This window comes from Sander lucioperca, chromosome 19, assembly GCF_008315115.2.
Source record: "Sander lucioperca isolate FBNREF2018 chromosome 19, SLUC_FBN_1.2, whole genome shotgun sequence".
Classification (NCBI taxonomy): domain Eukaryota; kingdom Metazoa; phylum Chordata; class Actinopteri; order Perciformes; family Percidae; genus Sander; species Sander lucioperca.
This window is the reverse complement of record NC_050191.1, coordinates 27,530,039-27,548,491: the sequence shown is the minus strand read 5'-3', so window position 1 is coordinate 27,548,491 and position 18,453 is coordinate 27,530,039. Positions and strand designations below refer to the sequence as shown.

The 18,453-nt window shown below is 40.7% G+C and overlaps 1 protein-coding gene across 1 annotated transcript; it reads right to left on the bottom strand.

Moving 5' to 3' along the window:
* gpr63 (G protein-coupled receptor 63) lies at positions 1-7,887 on the bottom strand. The gene is made up of 2 exons (XM_031285672.2): positions 7,382-7,887; positions 1-1,440 (listed from the first exon to the last, which is right to left on the bottom strand). The coding sequence occupies exon 2, from the start codon at positions 1,323-1,325 to the stop codon at positions 123-125; it is 1,203 nt and encodes a 400-aa protein (XP_031141532.1). The 5' UTR covers positions 1,326-1,440; positions 7,382-7,887; the 3' UTR covers positions 1-122.
* Positions 7,888-18,453: the final 10,566 nt, after the last annotated feature.

Genomic DNA, 18,453 nt, shown 5'->3' with positions numbered 1-18,453 from the left:
TGGTTCTGAACACACACCAAGAGAAGTATACCACCAAACAACAAAACAGGCCCGGAACTGCATGGTACATTATGTAAAGATGCGTTTTGACAGTGTTGAAGTGTTGAGGGTGGATTTTTCCTTCAGACCACCGAGCGATGCTCCCCGCACACGTACACGGCGCTCGGCTGGATGCGCCTCTTCGTGTTGCCCGGCAGCTGAGGAAGAAACTTGAAGTACTTGGGCATCAGGTCGAGGCAGGCATCGCGGAACTTCTTGATCCGCCAGTAGTAAATGAGAGGGTTGAGGGCTGACTTGAGGTAGCACAACCACAGGACCCATGTGCTGATTTGGAAAAAGCTGTCTTTGTGGTAGAAGCCGTCACTGAAGGTAGCTACCAGACTGTAGGCAGTGAAAGGCGCCCAGCACACTGTAAACACGGAGAAGAGGATGAGGATGGTGGTGAAGGCACGGGTCTTGAAGCTCATGTCGATGTTCATTTGGAAGGGCCTCTGGAGGCTCAGCAGGCCCAGTTTGCTGGCCTGGCTCAGACAGATGCTGTCCGTGTGGCTGTGGATGCGGATGGCGTTGTGGCGGATGGTGTTCAGGATCCCCATAAACGTGTACAGCATGACCATGAAAGGTAGGAAGAAGAAGACTAGCAGTAGGATCAATACGTAAGTGTGGTAACCAGGCTCAACGCTGTAGCCAAACACACACTGAGGGGCCCTGGGAGGGATCTGTAGGGGAGGGGAGCCAACAGCCAGCGGGAAACAGAAAACCAAAGAGAGTCCCCATGTGACCACTATGAGCACCTTAGCTCTCTGTGGGCTCAGCTTATCTTGCTTCTGGACAATAATAAGAAAACGGTCTATGCTTATTATAAGCAGTATGGCCACGCCCTCCATCACAAAGAACCAAAAGAGCATGGCCGAAACTCGACAGAAAACGTCTCCGAAAATCCACTGGGTGGTCATGACGGTGACCAGGGCGAAGGGCATGTTCAGGATGGCCAGCATCATGTCTGCAAACGCCAGGCTCGCCAAGAGGATGTTGATGGCCGAGCGCATGGCCGATCTCTGGTACACCATCAAGCACACCACCATGTTTCCCAACAGGGCCAGAAGCAGGATGGCGACCATGGCGAAGCAGAAGAAGACCTGCAGCGGTAGGCCGACGCCTCGCAGGCTCGCCGGGGCCTCCGTTGTCGGGGGTGACCGGGAGCCCATGGAGACGTTCTCCATCGGCGGCCTCTCGGAAAGGTTCAGCAGTCCCGTAACGAGGCGGCAGAGACTGGCGTTTGTGTCCCCTGCCTCTGGAAGGGGAACAGTAGTGGAGTGAACCATTCTTCTCCAGGGTGAACCGGCATCGTTGCTGCTGAGCTCACGCTGACCATGATGCCATAGGTGCAGGTATTCCCAGCTCAAGGCAACATGGCGGCGTCTTCATGGCTGTGAGACCCTACGACACAAAACTGTAGTCAATGCCAAGGAAACGAAAAAGAGCACAGTGAAACCACATGACACGCTAGCATTATTTTAATTCAAATTCCCTTGGAGTTGTAATGACAGTGAGTCTGTAATCCAGTCAGGGTTATATGTCTGCATCTCCCCCATTAATTCACACGGCCATCTCTCTCAAACCTGCAGAGTCTACCAGAATATGTCTAATTATTAGTTTTTGACACTGAAAGCAGTGTTTAGATGCTAAATATAGCTTCAAAGTAGAGATGTTCCGATACCGATACCAGCATCGCCTCCGATACTGCCTAAAACGCTGGTATCGGTATCGGGAAGTACTGGAGTTTATGCACCGATCAGATACCATGTAATAAAGCCCTAAAGAAAATCTACGTTAAAGTAGTTTATTTATGTTCTTTTTCCGTTATAACTGACTGTCAAACTGCAGAATAACAGAAAGCTCTGGGGCGTTCATTGTTTGAGTTTGTTCATGTTCCACAAAGAGTTTAACCTGAGCCAGACTGACAACAAAGATATAGAAATTATATCACATCCATACAGGGATAGTAGTATACAGCTGTTATACACCATATCACATCCATACAGGGATAGCAGTATACAGATGTTAAAACATAATAAAAATATGACACACTGGTATCGGATCAGTACTCGGTATCGGCCGATACGCAAGTTCAGGTATCAGAATTGGTATCGGGAAGCAAAAAATGGTATCGGACCATCTCTACTTCAAAGTGTTTGAATTTGCTTTACAGCCATTTCCAACTGATGTATATGCTGACTACTTCCTGTCCTGTCCGTATCAAAGCACGACAAACTCAATTACAGTGTCGTGACGACTAAAGCTAAAATGAACCGTGGAACTTGGCACACTGAAGTCTTCCCTTGGTTTTTGTAGTCTTTTTTACAACTGAGTACATAAGAAAATGTGTGTAGGGTAAGCTGAAAGAGTTTGATGACCTTCAGGCAAATTCATTCAGAATTTGACATTAATCTGAATGCGATACACATTTGAAGTAACAGTTCAACATTTTGGGAAACACACATATTCACTTTGAAAGTGAGTGAGATAGATGAAAAGATCTAGAACCAATCCCATGTCTATGTGTTAAGTAGAGCTTTGCAACTCAGTTGTTTAATCTAGAAGAACCACAATTTGTCATGTTACGAGGGAGGTGTGGACAGGAACTGTATCTTGGCACTTCTTAGGCTGGGATTCCACCAGGCGCAGATGCACCGTGTTCTGGTCGTGCCTGGGTTTTCTTTCCACACGGGGAGCGTTTCAGAAGCGCAGTGTTCTGCCTGCCCGACTTACAGACTGGGTTCTTTCTCCTGGATATTTCTGCTTCTACCATTAAGGTAAGTAAGTCTTTGCAGTTGAATGGTTTCTTCCATTTAGTGCAGTTATGAACGACATGGATCAAAGATGTATGGCTGTTTCAGTTGTTCAAATAAAGAACGTTTAGGGGGGACCTCTAGCTCAACCAGTACAGTTAGGCCCATGTAGGCAGAGTCTCTGGCAGTGCCCCAGGTTCAAATCATCCAATATAATAATGATAAAAATGATCATTTTGTAATTAAAGATGTAAAAGGTATGGACATTTCAAAAAGGGTAGGACAAGAAAAGCATCTTGCTTCATCCTACTCCCTTTTGGACTAGAGTATTTGTTTGTTTTGCTTACACCCTGTGCAGGGTGTTTATTTTGAAAATTGACCGGATGTTCTTGCCGTTCTACTTCCTGTCCTGCCTGTGAAGCTCTGTCTAAACTCTACCTAGTGCGTATTTTCTGCTTCTGAAACGTGCTGCGTCACGTCTGGTGAAATCACGATCGCTCCAATGGCCGTGGCCTAAATCCCTCCCGGGATTTAGGGGTTAAGAGGGTTGTGGTCACAGCGAGGTTGCCAGGTTTGTACCATCAAGCCTGTACAGACGCCAGAGCTAAAACCTGTGCTCACTTCCTGTCTCTGGAAAACCACTAGAAGATGAATACACTGCTGTTCATCAAAAAAAAAGGTTACTCTGCACAACTGCCTCTGAAAATACAAATGGTCACTTTTACATTTCTGTTTGTATATGAATTAAACAAACAAGATACATCTTGGTATTTATTGATCTTTAGAGGTGTTTGAACTGTGGACAGAGTCAGGCTAGCTGTTTCTTTTTTTCCCTTCCTGTCTTTATGCTAAGCTCCTAATGATCACAAAAACAGATTAATATTGTGAATTAGGGCTGGGCGATATGGAGAAAATCAAATATCACGATATTTTTGACCAAACACCTCGATGTCGATATTGCAACGATATTGTAGGGTTGACAATTGGTGCTTTCACAAAATATCTTCCACATTTAGATTTTAGATAAATAACCATCATAATGTGGATATAATGTCTAAGTGGGTAAAGGGCAAATGATAGAACAGCTACAACAGTCTGGTAAGTTCAGAAAATGACATCACTTTACTGTAATGCAGCCTTTAAAACCAGGAGAAGACAAAACTTACCATGTAACGATATTACAATTCTTCAAAATCTAAGACGATATCTAGTCTCATATCACGATATCGATATAATATTGAAATATTGCCCAGCCCTATTGTGAATGAAAATAAAAAAAGTTAAAAACAGCAAAAGCATAAGTGGAAATGTCACAGCTCAAGCTGCTTTCACTGTTGATTTGTTTAACGGTTTCACCGTTTAGGTTAAATACTAGGAGTGTGCGAAAAAATCAATACAGCATAGTATCGCGATATTTTTCGTGGCAATACTGTATCGATACACAGACGCCAAGTATCGATCTTTTATGATATATGTGTTGGTCAATTTGTCTGCTTGATAATCCCATTTTGCAGCAATAACATTGAAGTGAGATGAACAAACAGAGAGATGTATCTTTTTAGATAAAACAGATGTTGACAAAATTTTCCTTTGGGGACATAATTTGAAATTGGGAAAAATTTGAAGTTGGAAAAAAGGTAATCAATTGCAATATATCGCAGAATATTGCAATATGTTTAAAATTGCAATAATATCGTATCGTGACAATATCGTATCGTGAGGCCTCTGGTGATTCCCACCTCTATTAAATACATAAACATCTTTGCAAAAGTCACCGCGTAATCATGTTAAATAATCGTGATTTTAATGTTGACCAAAATAATCGTAATTACGATTTATTTCCATAATGGAGCAGCTCTACTTAACACACAGACTCTCAGTGCTATTAATCTTCTCATTTCATCTCAGAGGAAAGTGTATTTCCCAAAATGTTGAAGTATATTATAAAGGAAAAGAAATAAAACCTCTCTTGTGTTTGCCTGAAACGTTAAAGTGCGTTTCCTAACCGCTGCCAGTAACCAACAGCCAGTGTCCAACTGGGGACAATAAAAAGCCTTATCACTTGTATAAACACTGGACGCTGTTATTTCAGGCTGCCTGGCATCATTTACAATGGCTGAGCAGCAAATCCCAAATAATAAACGTGCTGCTGAAAAGAGTTCATTTTCATTTGCACATACGTGAAGTTTTCTTCCATAATTTGTAGTCCTGTGTGGGTTTAAAAATCAAGCATATACAATGATAGGCAATTATTATGAGAAGAGTGCACGTCAGCCCTTTATGTGGTGTTAAAACACAGGTTGGATTCTGCTTTGATATGTATCCATTCAACAGATAGCCTTATCTCGTGTCACAAAGCCAGCGCAGAGAGAAAAGGCTGTAGTAAGGAGATAAACCGGCTGGCAGCTGGGAGGAGCGGAACCTTTGCTTTATTCATACGACGATGACGAGCCATTTATCTGCTGCAGTTACCCACTGCTCCATCACATACTGGTTTAATGTCGGCCTACTTCCTGCTCTATTCACCTCCATTTGGATTGGAACAATTCTGATTCCAATTCTGATTCTTCCTTTTGATTCTGGTTCTTATCGATGCTTGATTCTGATTCTTTGAAGGGTGGAGTTGAAACGGGTCACATGCTTATTTCACAGATAAGAGGAACATTTTGATTCAATGGTGATTCACAGTTTTACTGGGTTTTTTCAATGTAAAATAAAGCCAGACTTTAGAGCGCCGCTTACTGTGCTCCATCGCTGCAACACAACAAGAGCCTGGAAGTACAGCGGCCGCTACAGAAACCAAAACCTGCACGTGTTCAATTTGGAACCAATGATCTGAGTCGAAAACCATTGGAAGCGTAATTTTCGAAACGATTCCAACTTGGAACCGGTTCTTGATGCCCAATCCTAATTACAGCACTGACCATACTGTGCAGCAGTCTAACTCTTCGTGGAAGGTAATACTACATCTCTTTCCTTTCCTTTAGGGCAGGGGTGTCAAACTCAACTTCTAAGGGCCACACTAGAAAATGAGAATCACATCAAGGGCCAGACATGTAGTTTATTGCTTTTATGTCATGGGAAAAGTCAAATATCTTTGACTGTATTATTGCATGTTTCATATAGTCTTCTCACTTACAGTTTGGTCGACATATAGAAGGAAAGAAAGGCCATAAGAAATACATTTTCTATAAACAACTGAATACCTAATTGGAGCAATGTCCATTTTTATTCACAATTTCAAATACTGCACAAAAAGAAAATAATGTAATATTCTAAAAATGGGGATTTGTTTGAATTTAAGACTGTTCAATTTAGCGGTCAAAATTTAATAAATCCAATATCACTTGATTTCTCCACGTCCGTGACTTTTAGATCCAATCACCACCAGATGAATTTGAGCGACCGATACATACTGTAGATGTTCTTTCTCCATACCACACACCCAAAAGGTAAGTATGTCATATCTGGACCCTATTCTGATATACTTTGTTTTTGAATGTGCAAAACTTAGAGCAGAATTCAAACTTGGGCTGCACCTAGCGTTATTTTCATTGTCGATTAATCAAATAGTTGTTTGATCTATAAAATGTTAAAAATGAAAACGGTGAAAAATGTGGAACAGTGTTTCCCAAAAAGCCCAAGATGACGTCCTCAAATGTCAAAGATATTCAGTTTCCTGTCCCAGAGGAGAAACTAGAAAATATTCACATTTAACAAGCTAGATTCATAGATTATTTACAGTTTTTTTCATATAAAATGGCTCAAACCGATTGTCAAAATAGTTGGGGATTAATTTAATAGTTTTCAACTAATCGATTAATCTTTCGCAGCTCTAATTCAAACCATATACACTTAGAAAGATTTAAACATTTAAATCATATTTCAGTAGCATTTAAAATTCAACATCTATTATTCAGCAGTGATATAATTTCACAATTAGGTACTCAGATGCTCATAGGATTCGTACAGTGTAAAGATTAAAAGGATGTCTTTGCTTGAACAACAAGGCCAGTTGTGTTCACTTTTAGTATAAGTTTGTATATTTGTAGACGCACAACGCTGGTGTCCCTGGAGGAGAGAAGAGATCGGATTTAAACTACATTCACAAGGCAAATCACATCCGAGCCTTTCAACAACTGGTGGCGGTGCTAAATCTGGGAGAGACAGAGCTCAGGTGTCTGGGTAATTGACTCAAATGTCGGGAAAATCCAAAGTCAATAGAAATTACACCTTATTCCCACCGCGCTTCCACCTATCGACAACCAATAAAATCAATTGAGGCCAGCCCCAGCAGTTCTTGCCTCTGACAGCCTGGCTGGTAGGAGCTTCTTTAGAAACCAAGGAGGTGTTTGGAACGTTGCAGCCTCGACTGCGTCGTTGTTGCCACCAAAATGGTTGAGATGACAAACAAGAGATTGGTGGAGAGTCCGCGGAGAGTTTTACCTCCCGAGAGCAGCGGCTGTTTGCAACAGAGAGCCTAACGTACATTTTGCGTCTTCATTTTCGGTATTTAACCACCATATTTGAGAAACAATATTTTTTTTTATCGTGTCGACAGACCCTGGTTGGGTTCAAACGGATATTACCTGCTTCGTTCTCCCATGTCGGTCGCTCAGGAGCGGGCGAAGTGCTCGAGCTCAGTCCTCCATATGGTACATCTGCTCGCCAAAAAAACTGCTGTCTCCTCCTCGTTGTAGTCAAGACCTCAAACAGTTGTTCTACCAAACGAGCAGGCCTTTTCAATATGTAACGTTAGGCCCTGGAGCTGTGTAGTTTTAACAGTGCGACAGCCGCCCGGCGATGCCACTATAACGTTACACACACAACTGAAGTCGTAGTTAAAGTCAAATCCGCATTTGGTTAGTCTCGCTTTGTTTCCAGGGGAGTAGGAGCGAGGCAGCGCTGATTATCCACGTTTGATTCTAAAGCGAGTAAATATTATGCTTCTTTTCATCATTTTCCTTCATACAGATGTGAGATGTAGGCGGCCCCTCATCCATCACCGAGTGTATCAGCCTATGTAGCCCAAATTATCAGTACACTGTTACAAACTACACTCCCAAATATCGCCTAGTCCGGCAAGGCAACGAGCCTAAACAAACAGCACTTCCTGTCTGGACTTTCAAAATAAGGAGGAGTAGAATCAGACGACCCCATCTATTCAGTCTATGAGCTACATAAGTCCATTTAAGATTGCAGAAACACAAACGGGACATTTCTGGGTCAGGACAATAGCTACCGAGAATTCAGTCATATCCTGAGTAATATTACTGAAAAGTTTGGCTTTTAATGACACAGGTAGGCCTACTTATTTTAATTCTACAGTTACAAATGTTGGACTTTGCCAGCTCATTCTGATATTGACTATTTATATTAAAATTTGACTGTTTTAGGCAAATATATTTATATTTATTAAGTTTAGTTAAAGTACAATAGCCCATCAGACAGTTGCATAATTAGCATGAAAAGGTCAGTGTAGCAAGAATGTAGAATACTTCTGTGCAATACAAGTGAAGACTAGTAGACCACAATGTTTTGTCATATCTGTTAAAGTTAAAGTACATTAACTCAGGTTATAACGCAGTAAAAAACAAGATGTATATCAGCAAGTGCTTCAATTGAAATGACTTACATCATTTTTGAGTCACATATACCACCATATCATTTTTTTTAATATAGCCTAGCTGCAGCTTCATTTTGTACTAAGTACCATGATTCCCCTCAGCATGTTTATATTAATTTCATTTTCCAGAGAAGCTTCTTTTTTTTTTTTTAAATAGTTTGCTTAACTCTTATTTTGAAGGCAGAACAGCAAAGCGTCGGGCAGCAGTCGCGCCCCCTCAGCGAGTTTGACGCAGCTTTGTATTCAGTGATGACTGACACCAGCAGCAGCCAGTTGCATGGGCAGAAGAAGACTTTTCACGGTTTACGCCCCATTTTCAGCCCCGTCCAATAGAAACGACAAACTGTCCAAATGGGCGTGGCTTAGTTGGAGGAAGGCCTTTTTTGGGCACGTGCGGGTGTGTGGTGGGAAAGACGACAAATGGACCGGACTACAAAAGTAAGCTCAGTGCTAGCACAATGTTGTTTACTGTGTGGTTGAGCTATGCACATTATTTTAAAATGATTTCAACACAACACTGGTTGTTACTGGTTACAGTGCAGAAACACGTGGGACCTGTTGACCTGAGTTGAAGGTGAAACATATTGCTAATTCCCACAACCCATAAGACAACTTTAAATTAGGGATGCAACACTTAAAATAACAAACAAAAGAATCTTATTTTCAAAAAGTGTGCGAATGTGCAGCGAATCGCTGCAAGTCCCGAGTTCATTCTTCAGTTTCTTTCTGTCAACGGTTTGTAAAAACAGCTCCCAGATAATTTGAAGAAAATTATATTTAAATTCAAAACTGAATGATCATCGGTTAAGCATAAACTGGTCTTTGATCAAGTCTAGTCTCGCTGTGCCAGACCTTCCTCCACAGCGCTGCACAGGAAGGTCTGGCTAGTCCACGCTAGAGTGGTGATCGGGCCGCATTTTTCTGTCCGAGCCCGGCTGCGTCTGACCAAGGTTCCTGTATTCCTGCATTCCCAGTCTAATTAACTTGCAGTTGTAACTTTGGAGGAGCACTGGATGAGCTAGGCTCCTTTGCCAGATTTACTATTTTTTTTTTACCAAGCTTTTCAATTCATGCAGAAATAGAGGGTCTGTGTTTGGCACATTTGTTCAACATAAATTACAACGGTTAATATGTCAACTGGGAACATTTTTAACAACGGCCAATGGACTTTTAATATTAGTTTACAAAATCGTTTGAAGATTTATCAGCTGTTTTTTTTTAATTAGTTGTGACCATGATGTGCTGAGCACAACCCTGTACATGGTTTGATGTAAACCGAAAGTGAAAATTTCAGCTGAATGTTTGCTGGCAGGCCGCGTATGGCCCACTGTTTGCCTACCACTTAGTGGAAAAGCTATCAGTCTTTGTTAGCTACCGACTTCATTTTATTTCTTTATCCAAAAGCCAGTCCAAATAGAGCTCAACAGTCCCGCCCCTCCTCTGAGAGACCTTGGGTTCCGGAAGTAAATTTCCCCTTCATTTCTCCCATTAACGTCTGGGAAAATCTGTATATAAAGACTTTTAGACCATGCCTTAGGCTAACCAGATGGTACGTGACTCATAAGCATACAACCTATCATTTCGAGTAAAATAATGAACAGAAAATCCCCAAAAAGTCAAAAGTACAAGACTCATCTCATCTCATCTCAGAGCGAAGGAACTACTCATCTCATCCCATAAACCACCGCGCACCACTGAACAAAGGAAGCTAACATTAGTTTAGCTAACAGCTAATTCGGCTAACCGCTAGCTGAGACAGCATGTAATAACTTTAAAAGACCCTCAAAATAAACCTGAAAATAACCGTTAATATATATAACGGCTGTTACGTCAGCTGTAGACGGCTTTACCCAGTGATACGTTTGAGTTAATGTTATTTTAGACTGAATCAAGCTGTCAGCTAGCTGTTAGCTGAATTAGCTGTTAGCTAAATTAACGTTTAACGTTAGCTTCCCGGCAGAGGCTAACGTCAGAAGCGTGACACACAGACCATGATTCGTGCAGTGTCATAAATCCTCGTGACGGATCGTGCAGGCAGCAGAGATCGGGTACTGACACCCCCCCTCCTCACCAGCATGAGTTCCACCAATCAGAGTCATCACTGTGGGATTGTGGGATTGTTCAGGATTGTGGGTAATGGAGTATAAAAAAGACATTTATCTCTAAACAAGGTTAGTGCCCCATGATTTTTGGCGTCTATATGAGCATATACAATCGCTTAGTCATGTAGGCAAGCTGATTTTAAGTCTACCATCGACGGTTACAATTTTATGGCTTATACTGCAAATGTCAATGGAGAAATTGCATTGTATTTTTACTTCCGGAACCCGCTGTGGACGGGACTGTTGAGCTCTATGACGTACTGGCCATGTGCCATTGGAACCCAACGTCTGTGTTAGCCTGTAAAAGACGGATGGACACAAAACCTTCCCTCTGAAGAATTATAAAATATTATTACCTTGGAAGTAGGGTTTGGCATAGTTTTGATAGAACAATTCTGATTCCAATTCTTACTTTCGATTCCAATTCTTTGAGGGGTGGAGTTGAAACGGGTCACGTGCTTATTTCACAGGTAAGTGGATAAGAGGAAAATTGTATTTTTATTCAATGGTGATTTACAGTTTTACCGTTAACATCAATAAAGCCACACTACTGCTCCATGGCTGCAACACTACAGTTAGTTAATTACTTGTGTTCAATTTGGAACAAATGATTGTATTCTAATCCAAATTTTCCGAACGATTCCATTGGAATCGTAATTTTTTTTTAAAGATTCCAAGTTGGAACTGGTTCTCCATGCCCAATCCTAGTTGTAGGCTACAGGAGCTCCATTTAGAGGCTCACAGACATATACTCACATTCTGTATTGGCAAACACCCAAATATTAAAATGGATTAGATCATAAACCTCTTTAGCAACAAGACAAATTAATAACTGATAAAACAAACATGCTTCAAACAAAGAGTCTTTTACATGTCATATTGAAATAAAAAGCTATATATTATGCTATATTGTTTTTGCTGGACAGATGTGCGTGCTATATAGTCTACAGTCTTCTATACCACTGGCTCTCAAGCTTCAATAACGTTCCCCCTTTGAACAGATTTTTTAAGCCATATAACAATACAGCGATGTCAGCAATAGATTTATTAAACAACAGCCTTGGACCTGGAAAACATTTAGATGCTGATGAGAAAAAGGAGACAACATTTTTTAAAGAAATGACAAAGCCTTGGAAAAAGATGGTAGACAGAAGGAAGTCGAAAATAGTAATAAAAACTCTGAAAAGAACACAGTAGAAAGAAGGAAGGCAACACTAGTGCGACACAAGTGACAACAAATTTAAATAAGCGACAAACAAACAAAACGTTGAAGAAAAAAAGACAGTAGAAAAAAAGTAAGGAAGAAAGGCAAGAATAGGTCAAAACAAACGACAACACCTTCAAAAAAATGGTGACAAACTTCAAAAACAGCGACAGTAGAAGTAACTACAGCCTTGGTGTCACTGCCCGATGTGAGTTGAGTGCAGATGTGAGTCGCGCATGCTCAGATTTAAACTGTTTACGGCATAACGTGTCATACTGAAATTTGTGAAATCTATAAAATAATAAACGTTTCTCTTTACATACAATAACAGAAGATGGTAATCATTTCAAAAACGTTGTAGCTATCTATGACTGTTTGGTTGCTAACGTTAGCTAGCAGTCATTTCAAAAACGTTTTGGCTATCTATGACTGTTTGATTGCTAACGTTAGCTCAAAACGCCATTAAGTGACAGCCTTTATTGTGTTTGATTGCTAACTTGTAGCCAGCAGCAGCAGTCATTTCAAAAACGTTTTAGCTATCTATGATTGTTTGATTGCTAACGTTAGCTCATAGACTGTGCTTTAGCTCAAAAAGCCGTTAGCATCTTGTAGGCTACTTGTTGCAAAGTGACACATGTGCGACTCACATCGGGCAGTGACTCTTGGAACTGAAAAACATTTTTCAAAAAATGTCACGTACCCCCTGGAGTCCTCCAGAGTACCCCTAGGGGGACACGGACCCCCATTTGAGAAACACTGGTCTACACAATTAGGCAAAAGTTCAACAGTTTAGGAAGTAGCTTGTGCTGATTTGCTTTCTTTGAGAGAGTGAGCTGTGAGTACGACTGTCCAGCGCTGGGTTTGGGACCTGGTTAGTCTAGCTTAGCATGAAGACTGGAAGCAGGGGGAAACAGCTAGTCTGGTTCTGTCCAAAGCATAGACTGTATATATTAGTGGACAGCGTATCCGGTTCAGCAAAATGCAGCAAATGCGGAAGTGCCTTAAACCTGCATTCTGTCTGAATTCCAGCAGGAGGCGACACGTGCTTTCGTCTTCGTGACTCTGACAGTTGGTCGCCTAATAATGTCTTGTTCATCGTTCGGTTGTACGACAAGACACTCAAAGGAGTCGGCAGTTCAGTTTTTCCGGTAAGTAACGTTACATTTTGTTTTAATACTGTTTTTCATTAGCCAATGTTAGCATCCCAATTAATATCAGTTAGCTAGCTAGATTGCACCTTGCTAACCAAGCTAGCGGGCTAACTAATAACGTTATGCAGACCAGACCGTATAAACGGATTAAAATATATATATTTAACGTTACAGCCGTATACAGTAGGTATGCACAACGGTCTCGCCGGTGATCTGTTTTTAACCATATGTGATGTTACTGCTAATCGATCCGCATATAATGGTAATGTTAGCTTAAAGTCAAAGCCTGATATAGCTAACGTTATCGTGCAAATTCATATAAATCCTATTCGTACGGGATTAGAATCATTTTGGGACCGCGTGTGATTTAGGAAGTACCCCCTCACATCTGAGTTTCGTGTGCGGCATTCGCACGGGACAAGCGGAGACTGCTTTTCCTTGAATATACTGAAATATATGTACCCCGCCCGAGAGTTGGGCAACGTTACCCGGAGGCGCCCGAAGGACAGGCACAGACACCCACACAGCGTCACCCTCACCTCGGACAAAGCTGCGCTGGAGCGCGTCGACGGACGGGGCAGTGGGCCAGAATATCCGTTTTTGCGATAAAATGTCGCACATGAAAAAAAAATATATATATTACTGTAAAGTTACGTAAGTGTTCTATTTTGAAAAATCTTCAGTTCTACAGCCAAATGTATTGTATAAAGCACCAGGTTCAATATACTCAAAAAATCTTTTCTCAAAATTCTAAATACATTATTTCAGACCGTTAATGTACCTAACAAGCATGCTGTTGCAGGAGTTATTAACCACTGTTGTTGATGCTGTTACACTGATGTCTTTCTTCCACTTACTGTAGTTGTGTCTGCTAATCTATTTGAAGACCTTCTGTCAGCACATTAGTCTGTTTTAAGATGAGTCACATGCATGTTACAATCTATAGTTACAAATTCTGTTTATTACTAAAATGTGTGTGTGTGTGTGTGTGTGTGTGTGTGTCCTCGAGATCTGACAACACACAAACACACGTAGCAGAGCTACCCACACCCATGTTTGTACTGTTCTTAATTAAATAAAACATCAGAAGAGAGAAGTTGTCTCCGTCCGTGTTTTAAACAGACACACCTGGGGCGAAGTTGGAAACCAGAATCAGCTTTAAATCCAGTCCTAATCTAGTCCTCACTAACACGGGCCCAATTATAGTATCTACATGAAAACTTCACTGTTGTTGCATGAAATGTGGTTTGTGTTTAGCCTACATCATCAGTTTCTATCATGTGAAATAAGAGGATAAGCCAGCCTGGTGGCCAAGCTGCAGACAGATGCTCCTCAACAGTGAGCTCCCCAGCAGTCAGCTCCCCCTGCTGGTCATAAGGTGCCTCTGCACCCCTTTCGTTTCAGACCCCCCCACCAGCCTTTGGGCCACGCCTCCTCATTTACATTGACATGTGTCAAGTCCAAATTAAAAGCCAATGTTAAATTTAAATTCAAAAGCCAAATATTAAATCCAAATGGAAAAGCCAAATGGAAAATTAAAAAAAAAAAAATATTTTTAATTTGATCTTGCTTAGTTTTCTCTTTGGACTTTCAATTTGAATTATGAATAAATATTTCCTCCATAGTAACGTTAGCTATCCACTGGTAAAACATGCTAACGTTAATTTTCTGCAAATCGAAGTTTACGTTGTCCTAATTTAAACGTAGTGTCAGCGAAATGCAAAACGGGGATTGTCAATGCTTATATATATATTATATATACGAATAAATATTTCCTCCATACGTTACAGACAGTTTACATGGTAACTTCAGATACATTTACTTTACAATGTGACTCCTCTTATATGTAATATAACTATTGGACAAAGATATATTTAAAACCTAGCGAAGCTATATCTTACCTCGAATTACGTAGGCTAGCTTTCAGCAGCAGTTGCATCCAGATTACCAGTGAACGTGTTGAACACAGTGTTGCCAGATCTTGCGAGACAAATAAGCAACCATGGGCCTGTTTCACAAAAGCAGAATATATAAATCCAGGATAACTGATAAAGCGAGACTTGACCTAGTCTAATCTGAGCATCCTGGCTTGCTGCGTTTCACGAAGGCCAAGCCAGGATGAAGAGGAGAGACTAGGTTGAGCCAGGCTGAGGAGGAGAGACTAGGTCGAGCCAGGCTGAGGAGGAGAGACTAGGTTGAGCCAGGCTGAGGAGGAGAGACTAGGTTGAGCCAGGCTGAAGTAATTCAGATAGATGCGCGTCCACGGCTTTCCTCAAAAGACCGCGAGGTCGATCACAGATTTCCTGATGCCAAAATGGAGAATACGCATTGTACATACTTTATACAGAGTGAGCAGCAGCTTCTTGTGGAAGTATGATGACGTGAAACACATTATTTGTATAAAAGAAAAGAAACACGGCTGCTGTAGTGAAACAGTGAGAGAAAGCGTAGCAGACGATCACGGACCGACTGAATGTGTAAGCAGCCTAAAAATATACATTAACTGACCACTGCTCTGAACTGAAACCGTCATAATCATTCCATTCAAGGATTAGGCTACTAAGCATTTGCACAAATTAACAGTTGTAGGCTACTCTTTGCCTTAAAAGTAAGCAGAAGATAATGTCACTCAGGAAATTTACCATGAAGATCAATTTTCTACAACACTAGAATATGATGCATAAATATCTCTTTCACTCTGTTCCTCCCTCTCTCTCATGGGCTAAAATATGAATTTCCTAAGTCATATTAACTTCCACTGCTCGCTTTTAATGCAAAGTGTACAACTGTTCGTTTTTGCAAATGACAGTGACTCATTGAATGGTTTCAGTTAAGAGCAGTAGTTCATAAATGTATATTTTTAGACTATCATTCAGTCTGTCTGCTATTATCTGCCATGCTTTTTCTCGTGTTTTTTTATTTTTATTTTTTTATAGAGGACAAGTTTCCTTCTCTACATATTATATGCCTTGCTCCCTTGTGGACATAGAAAATAAAGACACTGAAGAAATTGGACTCTCAAATCTAGAAACTATAAAGATAATTAAGTGATAAATTCCATGCACACTGTAAACAGGAATGGAGTATATTCATCAGTTATTTCCCCCCCCCAGCAAAATATAAGGTCAAAAACCATTGGGGTGTCCTCTCCCTGTTATTACATGAATGTACAGTAGCCTCCATCACTAGATAGTTACTGGTCCAGTGAACTAAGACTATCATTTGGGAGGATTGTACAATTAGGATATGTTCTTTAAATTGTACAATCCTCCCAAATTATAGTCCCAGTTTACTGGTCAACACACATTGTGTGCTAATAATGCCAAATACAATGCACATGGAAGAGGAACAAACATGATCCTTATTGTTAAAGAATAAAAAAAAATGAATCAACTAAAATAATTCGAGGTGCATTGGTCAACTATAGAAATGTACAGCATTGTATGTGTTGCCCTTAGTAACAGACCTCATTTAAAACACATTTGAAATGTTATCAGCCTTTTCTAATTATCTCAACAACTGCCATAATATATTCATCAAACTTCTAACAACAATATGAACAGCAGTCTTCATACAGCAATATAACAGTAACAATGACTGTCACATGAATAATTATTAAAAACAATTATGGTCCCAACTTTAAATAATAACAGTACTTAAATGAACAGCAATATGCACCTGTTGTATTTTAATCCAGGCTGATAAGAATAGGGTAAAACCACTGCTGGGTGATCAGAAAAGGCTCCAGGATTAATAAATCCTAGCTGTTAGCCTGGCTGTTAGCCTGGTCGGGAGCAGGCTAGCTGCACAGAATAAATCTCTGATTTATGTGCCTCCGCTTTCATGAAACAGAGTCAAGGCTTAAATCATCCAGGATAACGGGGAAATCCCGGCTTAATCCCTTATCTTGGTTTTGTGAAACAGGCCCCCGGCCTGTGAAAACAAGCCCAAAACAAGCGACTTTTTCTACGGAGCCCCCCTAGGTTCCGGGAAGAGAAAAATAAATAAACTGTGTGCACGGTTTTACAATCCGTGGGGACGGATTTTAAACTGTGGGTACAGATTGTCAATTTACATCCATGTGGACAGATTGGTAAACTGTGTGCAATTTTGCAAAACTGTACACACGGTAGTTTATTTATTTTTCTCCCCCGAGCTTCAGGACAATGATCACAAGAGTTAGTTAAACCACCTTTTAACATTTTTTAACATTATTTAACATTAGAAAACTGATGGGATATCAAATATAGACTGATGTACCAAGTACATTATATACAGAGTAAACCTCTGATAGCCTAATTAAAATTTGCACACACAAATAAATATCATCCTGAACTCACAAATTCGTTATTTATTGCAGGGACTGCAGAAGATCCCATTTTTAAATAACTATAACCCAGAAACAGGAGAAATTATTAACAATCTTAGTGTGCAGCAATAAAGTGGCTCCTGCTCTGATAAACAAATGAGTTAGAAAAGACTTAAACTAAACTGGTTTAAAAACAATTCCAGTCAAAACCATTTAAACAGGTGAGGATGAGGCTTGGTCTAAAACATTTTTCTTAAGACTCTTAACACTTTAGCCTCATATATATGAAGAATAACACCACCATTATCTTTCTCATCACTCACTGACATTTTCCTAAACAGAAAAAACCGATTGCCCTGCTCTGCCTCTGATTGGCTAGTACTCGTTGCCATCTGGGTCAGGGCCAATTAGAAGCAGGATGTGGGTGGGAAAAAAACTTTGCTGTCTCCTGTGTGTATGGGGAAAGGGGAGGGACAGAAGGAACAGGTAAGGCAAACTCCTCCGTTTAGAAAATATCTGCTTGACAACTTATTATGGAGCTAGGAACAAGCCCAAATAAGCAACTACACTTTAGAAACAAGCCCAAAAAAAACACGACCCGTGACTACCAATATTTGTAAGCGACTTTACAGAAAAACAAGCCAAAGTCGCTTATAATAAGCGGACTTGGCAACACTGGTTGGACAGCGTTGCTCCTCCCTCACTCCTCCCTCTCGTCTAAAAACGTCACATCCGCAACCACGATGGCTGCGCCCATAAACGCAAACTCGACGACGGATAACCTCAAGGGGGTTAAGCTTCTCCTCGGACCGCGAACCTCCTATGGCGCCATTTTGATGCTACCAAGCCATCACCTCCCGTTAGCATCCCATTGACTGCCATTCATTTTGGCGTCACTTTGACAGCGAATAACTTTACATCTGAAGAGTTTAAAGACTATTTGTCCATTGTTTATTTCTAAAGAAACACGACAATGTATAAAAGGCTCCATTATCTTGTAGCTCACGTTATGGCTCCGTAGCAGACGTTTTTATAAAAATAGGCTAACGATTGTGTCATAACCACGAGACTTACTGTCTCATAGTAGAGGAATTACCGTATAGTACAGGAGCTCTCAGGCAGTTTTGACTTCCATTAGCTGTTTAAGTGTAATTACTATTATTAACTATCATTTTAGTGATCAATAATTAGCCTGTGTCTATGTTATCTCCTTACATATACCTACGCTCTCCGTCTCTGCTAGATTGGGAATGATTGAGATTTCTCTTG